The sequence below is a fragment of the Nelumbo nucifera genome, chromosome 4 (genome assembly GCF_055504915.1).
Source record: "Nelumbo nucifera cultivar China Antique chromosome 4, China Antique-T2T, whole genome shotgun sequence".
NCBI lineage: Eukaryota > Viridiplantae > Streptophyta > Magnoliopsida > Proteales > Nelumbonaceae > Nelumbo > Nelumbo nucifera.
This window is the reverse complement of record NC_142652.1, coordinates 44,618,698-44,629,832: the sequence shown is the minus strand read 5'-3', so window position 1 is coordinate 44,629,832 and position 11,135 is coordinate 44,618,698. Positions and strand designations below refer to the sequence as shown.

The 11,135-nt window shown below is 39.4% G+C and overlaps 1 protein-coding gene across 8 annotated transcripts; it reads left to right on the top strand.

The window, feature by feature from the left end:
• Positions 1 to 380: 380 nt before the first annotated feature.
• LOC104606980 (protein indeterminate-domain 4, chloroplastic-like) lies at positions 381 to 4,954 on the top strand. Of its 8 annotated transcripts, none has more exons than XM_010272455.3 (4): positions 381 to 621; positions 867 to 1,100; positions 1,366 to 1,762; positions 3,523 to 4,954. In XM_010272455.3, the coding sequence occupies exons 2-4, from the start codon at positions 950 to 952 to the stop codon at positions 4,790 to 4,792; spliced, it is 1,818 nt and encodes a 605-aa protein (XP_010270757.1). In that variant the 5' UTR covers positions 381 to 621; positions 867 to 949; the 3' UTR covers positions 4,793 to 4,954. The 8 variants fall into 8 exon arrangements, with proteins under 8 accessions (XP_010270757.1, XP_088742640.1, XP_010270755.1 ...); XM_088886514.1 differs by having other exon boundaries at positions 867 to 1,104; XM_010272453.3 differs by having other exon boundaries at positions 463 to 714.
• Positions 4,955 to 11,135: the final 6,181 nt, after the last annotated feature.

Below are 11,135 nucleotides of genomic sequence, written 5' to 3'. Positions count from 1 at the left end.
AAGAGATGGAAAAAGATATACACATAGATACATGTGTTTTGAAGAAAAAAGGAAAATAAAACAGAATATAAATCCGGTAGAATTAGGGTTTTGGGATCCAAGATGGTTAAAATTAGAAAACCAACGAACCTATTTCTTTCTTTATTTTTTTTATATAAAATTTCTTGAAACTCATTATTTATTTATTTATATCTTCTTTTACTGTGGGAGGGTGGTGATGAAGGATAGTTTGTCCTGACATGGGTGAGAAGATACGATATTAGAGAAGGAGATGGGGAGAGGGTAAGGCCTACAGGTCGGTGGCCCCAATCCGTTGCCGCATAACGACACAGTAGCCTGCGTGAGAGGAGCATGAATAGAAGCTCTCCCTCCTTCCAAATTAATGTTCATTTTGTATTTTTATTTGTGGTGGGTAAAGGAAGAGGAAAATCAGGAAAACTGTGAGAAGGAAAAGGATGTATGCATGTATGGTTGGATGGATGGATGGATGGATGGATGGATGGATGGGTATTGACAAACAAATCATAGAGAGAAGGAAGTGAAAGAAGAACATCTTTGAGTCCTCTCATTAAGAACAAGAAGGACAGAAGGAAGGAGAGGCGAAAGAGGTCTTTGGATTTGGTTGTCTTCTTCTCTTCATGTCTTGAGTGCAACTGTTGCTTTAGATATTTTTTATTTTGGTTTTTTTTGCTTTATCAGAAGGCCTTAGTTCAGGTAGATCAGTACCCGGAAACTAAAATTTCAAATTTTCTTTCTTCTTTGCTAGTTTTTTTGAATTCTGAGAAGGGGTAGGACTAAAAAGGAGGCTGAGTTTTCATGTGGGTTGATGACAATTTTGGTTATTGATGATGATTTCTATATTTTAGATTAGTTGGTGGGAAACAAAAGAGAAGGAACAGCACCAACACCAGCTAGCAGCTAGAACAAAGAGGCGAGGGAGTTGTTGAAGATGGCTGCAGCTTCATCGTCCACACCCTTCTTTGGAATTAGAGAAGAAGATCAAAACCAGATGAAACAACAGCAGTCCTCAACACCCACTTCATCAACCGCTCCAGCCGCACCACCCCAGAAGAAGAAGAGGAATCTTCCAGGAACACCAAGCAAGTAGCTATTAATTCTACATACATATGCACATAAATAAGTTATAACCAACTAATAAATAATCTTTCATGTCTTCCTTCTTCTTTTCTAGCTTTTCTATCTCCTCCTTTCTGCCAGAATTACTCAGAAAAAACCCTAATTCTAAAATCTGTTTGATGGAAATGAAATGGGTACTTGTTATCTTCAGTTGCTTTTCTTTTTTCTTTCTCTAATTATTATTATTATTTTTTTCTGCTTTTTTCTCTCTGTCTTCTCTTGCAACAGATCCAGATGCAGAAGTCATTGCACTATCTCCCAAGACTCTAATGGCCACAAACAGGTTCATATGTGAGGTATGCAACAAAGGATTCCAAAGGGAGCAAAACCTACAGCTCCACAGAAGAGGACACAACCTCCCTTGGAAGCTAAGGCAGAAGACAACAAAAGAGGTGAAGAGGAGGGTTTATTTGTGTCCGGAGCCCACATGCGTCCACCACGACCCTTCAAGGGCTCTCGGCGACCTAACAGGCATTAAGAAACATTTCTGTAGAAAGCATGGAGAGAAGAAGTGGAAGTGCGATAAGTGCTCAAAGAGATACGCAGTGCAGTCAGATTGGAAAGCTCATTCAAAGACCTGTGGTACTAGGGAATACAGATGCGACTGCGGAACTCTTTTCTCAAGGTAACAAACCGATACCCATTAATCATATTAAGCCCATTAACGAACATAATCAATCGCATTACAGCCAACAATTAGTACTACTAGATGTACTACTTGGTCTCCTAAATGTTAAAAGAGAGTTAAATACTGGTATATTAATTTGATGGGTTTCGGAGAAGATAAATACAACAATTAGAGAGCTAATGGAGGGGATCGAACAAAAGTTTCGCAACTTTTTTATTAGGTTTTGGTAGGTTTAGAGTTTCGATTCTTCGAGCTTGCAAAAGAGAGTTTAGATTCTTCGTGTGACATGAGAGGGAAAAGATCTGAGGAGATATGAAAGTTCGAGAGGTGTTTGTTTTCGCTTCCTGATTATTATTTTCTTTTCTTTTTTTTCCTTTGGCTTTTGAGGTTCTTTCTTTGTCTATTACGACTGTTGCTACTACTACTACGTGTAAGGAAATGGCAGAGGGACTGCTCCCACGTGAATAATCTCTGAAACTGCTATGGTCATAGAGGTTTCAAAAAACAAAAAACAGTTCACCTCTCCTTCTCCTCGGAACCACCGCCCCCTTTTGCCCTCCCACCTCGCTTCCTTTCCTATTCACGTGCTGCCATGCCAATGTAATGAAGGGTGTTCTTGTTAGCAGGTTTGTTCTCTTCTGGGTTGGCTAGATGTGATCACGCCTGAACTTTTTCAGGTTCCCCTTTTGATGAAAACGTTAGGATTAGGAGGAAAAGATCAAAATGCGCTCTTACTCTCTCTCTCTCTCTCTCTCTCTCTCTCTCTCTCTGGATTTTGGTTTTAATTTAAAAACCAATATCAAGGATTGGTTTCTCTGAAGGGTCCAATTTTTGAAGTTTGGTCCTTGCATCTGAAAGAAAGTCCCATGGTTGTGCATTAGCTAGCTAGAAAGGTTCTTTTGTATATTAGGTCATTATCAGTAATTTTCATGATTTTAGCAGAATTCTTTCTTGGTAAAAAAGACACTGAATGAATTTTGCATTAATTAAAGAACAAGTTCTAGAATTGGGCTTCTTAATTGATATGCTTGTCAATTCTGAAAAAAATTCTCTTCTTGCATTTATTGAAGAGTCAGTCTTGAAAGTGGGCGTTCTTGGTTGGTTGATTAATCATTTTCACATTTTAGTAGTAAAATTCCTTCTACCCTTCTTAAAATCCTTCCCGTTTTGTTGGCTAATTGAAGTAAATTCAAGCAGTTTCCATTTCCTATTTTTGTATCTTCAATTGACCGCTTTCTTCTGCCTTAATTGTATCTTGTTTTTCAATTACTGACGAATTGAAAACGCAAGCTAGAATGATCTCTTTATGAGAGAGAAACCTTTCAATTTGTTAATGAATGAATAAGGAATAACCAAATTGGCCTAACTTCAGAGATAAATTTTAAATCCAATCAACATTCTAACACCAATAATGCTGGCAGAAAATGTGAAAGGAAAGGAAGAAACTTGCTACTGCAAAATATTTCTTTGTGAAGATATATAGTTATTTTCTTGAAAATTTCTTGAATTCAACTATTTTTTAAATTTGAAATTATCTGATTAGTTCTATATTCTTTCTTCATGTAATGTCAATAACTTGTCATTCTACATTGAAACAATAATATTACTTTTTGACATGAATTTATATTTCAAATTTGATTCTAGCTCTCCCTCATCCCTCCGCACCTCACATTGACGTAAAGCCCCATTCAGTCTTGATCCCATTTACCTTTCTACACTAACTGATCTCATTCATTTTCACTTTCCAATTTTTGCAGGAGAGACAGTTTCATTACCCACAGGGCCTTCTGTGATGCACTGGCTCAAGAGAGTGCAAGGATTCCCACTGGCCTAAGTACCATGGGAAGCCACTTATATGGAAGTAGCAGCGTGGGTTTAGGCTTATCACAAGTGGGTTCACAAATTTCTTCATTGCAAGATCAGAACCACCCATCCAGTGATATACTACGGCTTGGTGGTGCCGGAGGGCCACAGTTTGATCATCTGATCCCTCCGTCCAACCCTTCATCATTCCGTCCGGCACAGCCCACGCCTTCGTCGGCCTTCTTCCTTCCAGGCTCAAACCAAGACTTCCATGAAGAGCAACAGTCCCACCACGGCTTATTGCAAAACAAGCCCTTCCATGGATTAATGCAGCTTCCTGATCTCCAAAACAACCCAAGCAACTCTTCTTCTGCCACCGCTGCCAATCTCTTTAACCTAAGTTTCTTCTCCAATAGCAGCACCACCAGCAACAACACCAATAATAACAACCACCATCTATCCTCTTCTGGTTTATTAATTCCCGAGCAGTTTAATGGGACTCCCGGAGGTGAAGGGAGTAGTCTCTTTTCAGGTAGCATCATGGGTGATCACATGGGTTCAAGCGTCCCTTCCATCTACAATTCTTCCGTGCAAAATGACACCGGAATCGCTCAAATGTCTGCAACTGCATTGCTCCAGAAGGCTGCTCAAATGGGTTCAACTACAAGTGGCAATGGTGCTTCTTTGCTAAGAGGTTTCGCCAGCTCTTCGTCGAGTGGTGTCAAATCAGATAGATCTCACATGTCTGCAAATTTTAGAGGAAGTTTTGGAGGAGGTGGTGGTGGAGAAAACATGAGGTCGCAGCTAGAAAATGAAAACAATTTCCAAGACTTAATGAATTCTCTTGCAAATGGTGGTTCTTCTATTTTTGGGAGTGGATCTGGAGGAGTCCCTGGGTTTGGAGGAAACTGCACTAGTGGTGGACATGAACAAGAAGCGAGCTTTGGAGGATTTAATGCCAATAGGATTTCGTTAGATCAGCATCATCACAGCACGAATTTGTGTAACATGGACGAATCTAAGTTGCATCAAAACCTTGCAGTGAGCATTGGAGGATCAGATAGATTAACCAGAGACTTCCTTGGTGTTGGGGGTATGGTGAGAAGCATGAGTGGTGGGATACCTCAAAGAGAACAGCATCATGGCCTTGACATCAGCTCTTTGGACTCTGAAATGAAGTCGGCCACATCGAATCGACCTTTTGGAGGTGGGAATTTGCAGTGAGGCAGTGTTGAGGTAAAAGGGAAAAGAAAGAGAGTTTTTAGGTATGTAACTCAACTTGGGGAATTTTACTGGGCAAAATTTGTGATGGATGCTGTTTAATTATAGTAGGATTTCATACGTACATGGGCCTCAAGGCTTTTTTATCTCTCATCGATTTTCACATAATTTCGTCCTGTGAGTAGTTGTTTTTCTTATAGATAGTCGTGAAACTGAGATTACTTAGCTTTTTTCTTAAGCCTTTTCTTTTTGTCCTCACTTTTGCTGGCTATTGCCAGAAAGGAAAGTGATGAAATAAAAGTAACCTTTTTTCCCTCAAATATGATGGCACTTGCGCTGATCATCCATCTGGAACCAAACAATCTCACTCGTGGGTGATCACAGACGTATTGGGTACCGACCAATACGAATATATTGTACAGTCTATAGCTTGCCAAACTCATCGGGAATCTCTCAAAAGTTAACATGATGTCAATATTTGATACTCTCTAGTTTTTAGCCACTGTATGATGAGTTGTGGGAAAGTCGTACAAGATTATATGTGTGTGTGCGGATGTTTTCATGCATCTTTGCATCCAGGTTCCTTTTACTTTTGTGTGTGTGTGTGTGAGTGTGTCTGTGTCTTAGTCTCTTAAGTCTTAGAAAGAGAGAGAGAGAGGTAGGGAAGAAAGAGGGCCGGGAAAAACTCTGCATGAAGATATAGGGGTTGATGGCTTGATATTCCGTGTGCATGTCTGCGGGTGTAATCGTTTGAGAGAGAGAGAGAGAGAGCTCTGCTGTCGCATTTAGTATTGGCTGTTCGATCTGTGTGAAGTGTGAACTCGTGTGTCTGTGGTGTTCTCGTTTGCGTTGAATGTGTATTTCTGCTTAGGCATGTGTCCATGTTTACGTATGTGCATGTCGGTTTTTGGCCCGTCTGAGAGAAAATTACCAGGGGTTGTGTATATGTGTCTTCCCAAGTGTGTATCTGTGTTTTCGACCTCACGTCCTTTCTGGGCGAGTCTGTATGTTTGTATGTGTGTGTAACAGAGAGAGAGAGAGATGTAGAATTATTTAGCTCTGGTTGAGCCCCCTTGTCTTCCATGGTGTCTTCTTTGTTTGTCGTGAGACACCTTCGTACAGAAGCGATTCCATTCTTTGTTTTGTATATCCATCTCTATTCTCTCAATACAATAATATTACTGTGTTCAGTCAAGGTGTGTGCATGAGAGAGAGAGAGGGTTTTGATCTACTTTGTAGCATGAGAAAGACCTTTCTCAGAGAGTCTTCTTAATTTAAGTCTGCTTACCCACAGGCCACAGCCACACTCTAGGCTGCTATCAACTGTTAGTAGCTAGTCTCCTTCTACTCACGAATCACGACTTTCTAGCAATTTGAAAATCCTGTGCTGGAATTGCATGGTTTGGTTGACATTCCGTTGAACATTCCATTAATTCCACGCTCATTGTTTTCCTCCAAGTCCTCCCCTACGTTGACTCCTTTCTCCCAACCTTATCCTTCAATCCTCTATTGCAACTACGTCCATCGCTCACTCTCTTGTCTGCGTTTCTTTGCTGATGACCTGTCAACCTCCTCTGGCCCTTTTGTTTGATTCCCAAACTACTCAGGAATCATGTGAGAGACGCCTGCATTTCATGGAGAAGAGCAGCAAACGGCAGCAGAAAAAGGGAATCCTAAATTTTCGATGTGGTAATTATTGTCAAACTCCGGTGGCAGTTTTGTCGTTTTGGATTTATCCCTCAGATGCTCATGCTACCCTCTTTTATATTAATTATTTAAATTTTTTTTTCTTTTTTGAAAAATTTTGTTTTCTATATTGTTTTTATCTTTTTTCCCTTCCCATACCACATTACTTTATTGAAATATTGAATTAATCAAGATAGTATTCTCTTATTATTTTAGGTGTCCCATGCGTTTGTACGTTATGACCTACATGCCCCACTTGCATAGCAACGACCAAGTACCAAAACAATTTGTCAAAAAGTTGCCATCACTCTCCTTCATTTTATATTATTTAAAACAACAAGCAAATAATTAAATAAATTGTTATTGATAGGGTGGTAATGGATCGGGTCAGGTCAACACAACTAAGATCCTCAAACGGCTAACCCGACGTACCCATTTGCTATTTTGTTGATAGATACATTGCCACCTTAAAGTCAGATGAGATGCTTAATAATTGACTGTGTCGGGTTTTGTGGGGACAAACTGGGTTCGGGTCCTAAAAGGACCTGTAGCTAACCGACCCTTTTTCTAATCTGCTGAAAATTGTACCAATCGAACTCCGGAAAGCCCGGACCAGTATGTCAGTAAACGAATGAAATGGGTCGACTTAAACCAACCTCATTGTGGGGAAACCAAATTGGGGTTTGGGTGGAATCGGTTGGGTCGAGTCAGATCTGAATCAAGAAACGTTTCACTCCATAAAATATATGATTATGTTGGAATCCAATACATTCTCACATGCAAATTACATTAATATAATTCCAGAATATTGTGGTCGAGAATGCATAAAACCATAACAACAATATCTTCCTTCGGGATTATATCTTAGTTAAACAAAAGCCAGGAATAAAGGATTGAAAAAGAATAAAATAAATCACAACGCAAAGCATCTATAATCTTGTTTTAATGGAGATAATATATGCTCAGACAGCTAAACGTTTGTTTGTAGTCTCGTGATTGGGTCTGGCGTCTTTTATGGAAGCATTCACACACCATGTAGGGTACTGGGGACTTTGAGAGGGTTATACGGACCACTGGGTCCATCGTTCTGTTTCTAACGTGGATATTTAGCAGTGTGGGATCCTTTGTTGTAGGGTTTTCTACTACTTAGGGTTTGAAAAGTTGAAACTCTCTCCCACTTATTCATCTGTGAAGAGAAAACAAAATGCATTTATAATATTGGAGTACGGCCCTTTGCAAGGAATAGTAATAGTATACTTGGATATATTACTAGAGCTACCCCACTGTTTAAAATCTTTTCTACTTATTCATGACTGCAGTAAAACTCAAATAGGAAACTCAATTACCAACTAATGGTAGTTCATTTGATAGGTTCTCTCACTGGTTGTAGTGTAGTGGAGACATAACATCAAATTCCACAAGTCCAGATCACCTGCCAGTGCCAACAGCATCTGATGCATGGTGGGTCTCAGTTTTATACTGAAATGTGTGGTGTGAGATGAAGTTGGTAGGGTGTTGTAACGTATTTCTGTTGGTAGGTAATCCCAACTCAAATTCTACTGTCACTAGGGTTGGGGGGTTACGACTTACGAGGGTTTGACAGCTTTAGCGGGGTGTCCAGAAGTGAGGAACCGTGAGTTTCGGATTAGGTGGGCCTTGGGCTCCTTGCAAATTCGCTTGGCCCAGAGGTGAAGGCAGAGCAAGATGGTCAGAAGAGTAAGACTGCTGGCTGTTTTTCATGGGAGGAGAACTAGAAGGACATGCCAGGGGTATATTTGTCACTAGAAAAGAGAGTATATGGGTCGGAAACCGGTTGAGAACTCTTGGTTGGGCTAAAGGAAGAACATCTCGTAGTGGATGATGAGTTGGACAAGGTTGAATTAGAGGATTACGTAGTAAATGCTCACAAAGTTGGAGGAATACAAGGTTACAGAAAACTGAAGGACCTGATGTGTCTATGGAGATGTAATGGTTAAGGGAAACAAGAGAGGTTCGAAAAGTGTAACAGGACGAGGTAGAGGGAGCAGAGGCGGCAAGGCTCTTTGATGTTAGGTGGTTTCTGTCTTGATGTCTGGCTTTGTTCCTTGTGAGAGTGTGAAGTTGTAGGCTTAAGGGTCCTGTTTTCCGAGTTGGGTCTGGTTTTTCTTTGTGAAGGTGCATGGTCTCTTGTGGTTAGGGTTATCGCAAGAGTTTTAACCAATCAAAACCCACCTATGAATTCTCATAAATAACACCAGATTGGCTATCACATTTATGATTACAGTTGTTTGAATAGGGCTACGCTGGGATGGGGCTTTATATTTCTTTTTCCTTTTTCTTTCTAATAATCTTTTTTCTATTTTCTTAAAAAAAATTAGTATATGAAAATGGGCTCCCAAAAAAAGAAAAAAAAAAAAACTGATGGTGACCCAATTTTGGTAAGTTCTCTGGTTGGTTAGAGCAAAAATTTGGGATCAAATCCTGCTGTTATTGCTTAAAAAAATAAGGCCTCATTTGGTTCACATGAATAGGGGTCTGGAATCGGAATGGGCTATTTTGATTCCAATTATTTGGTTGGGCAGAATTGGAATCCCATTCTCATTCCTTGTGGAATGGCATTCTCCCATTTGAGGGAATGGTCATTCTCTGCCCCTCCCTTGGAAAAGAAATCTCATTCTTGTAGATTCCAATTTCCATTTCCATTCCTGTTGATTCCAATTCCAATTTCAAAGGATTTTGATTCTAATTCCACCTGTGAATCAAACAGACCCTAATTACTTTACAGGGGGTGGATGACGATACACCCTGTAACTTCAGCATGAAAGGCCACTATGTACCAATTTTCTATAGAGAGAGGTACAAAGAAAACGGGATGGGACCGAATGGTCCGACAGTTGACTCGGGAACCAGCCATGAGTTGGGGTTTGGTTTTGGACCCTAAAACTGTCCAATCAAGTTCCAAATTAGACAATTGGACCATTTAACCTAAGAACCAGTGGTCAAAGTGATTCAATTTCTGATCTAGTTTTCAAAATCATTGTACAAACTATACAAAGAAAGTGACCAAGGTCTGTTTATCTCCTATATGTCAAATAAAGGGTTAATTTGGGATCTCCACATGTACAAATTGAAATACACCATTGTTCAATAAAATGCTTAGATAGGGGCCGTTTGACAATTCCTTTTGGGAATATCTTCTGATAACTCTGGTAGTCAAAAGACATATTAAAGTGAAGTCCATTTAATGTCTTTCCGCACGTTTTTTCACGCGAAATGTAATAGCTAAACTTTGACAACTTAGTATCAAAACATCACCTTTGGCATTCGCGGACTTAAATATGACCTCTTCTTATTACCATCTGCTGATAAGTACATTATATCCGAGAGATGTGGAGTTTTGGAAGGATCTTCAGCTTATATCCAATCAAAATTTTGGAACGTGGTTGGTAGCACGAAACTTCAATATTATGAGTCATTCAGATAAGAAACTTAGCTTTGGCCAGTCAACAATTGGCATGCTATTAATGAAGTTAATAATTTCATGGAAAACTATTGTCTATTTGTTTCTGGTTCAGCGGCAACAAATATGATTGGACCAATGAAGAATGCGATGGGATGGACTGTGTTTGGGCTTATCTTTGTAGATGCTTAATAATTTGTAGTAGTTGGATCCATCATTTTGCTTTTTAAGGTAGCGCATCTCTCTCTTTAAATTTTTATAGATGCCTAAATTATTGTTTCAATATACCATGTTAGTTATTGATTACTACTACTAGCTCCATGCATTCACATCCTAACTACTTTTTGGGTTTTAGAAAATTGCCTCAAGGCACAATGGTTTCCTTGTTAATAGTAATGGTTGGTCTTTATCAGAGACTCAGCCATCGGATGGTCGCACTGTGAAAATAAGGAACTGGTGGGTCTTTCCGGGTCCAGGTTAAATGAAGGTTTTGACAGTTTTTTATGGGCTGAATCAACGAAATGCCCAGTTAATTGGTAAAATCAAGGTTAAAAGTATCATTACGTATTGGTCGATATGTATCGTTTCGGGACCCTTCCGATACGCACCTACAGTGGGTGTATCGGGGGTCTGACCGGTTTAGGGGATGGAGAGGTCCTAGACCAGCTCCCCTGAACCAGTTTTGAAAAAATAAAAAAAAATAAAAAAAGATAAAAAAACAAGTATCGAAACGCCCAATATGCCGATTGAACCTTGGGTAAAACCAGGACCTTATTCCAATTATTAAAACATTGGTCTTTACTATGTTTTGAAATCCATGGCCACATTCTCATTCTCAGTGAAATTTGAAGAGACTGATAGTTGTTCATGGAGATTAAAACATGTCCCACTTTGAAAATATATTTCAGAGGTTTCTTTCATTTTTCGGTAAGTTATTTATTCTAGTAAATACACTTATTCAGGTAAATGCTTTACCCATGTTTTTTTTCTCAAGTAAATAAGACAATGACTATTTTAGTCAATAAAAATTTATTATTAAAAGGGACAGTTTTATCCCATCTAAGTATTGACAATACCCAGGAAAAATTTATTTTCCTGATCCCCACATAAACCTAAGAAAAGAATATGAATTTATTGGTCAATGAGAAACAAAACCCCATTCACCAATTCCCCCCCTCCACCCCTCTCAAAATCCAAATAAGGAACGCCCCCACCCTCTCA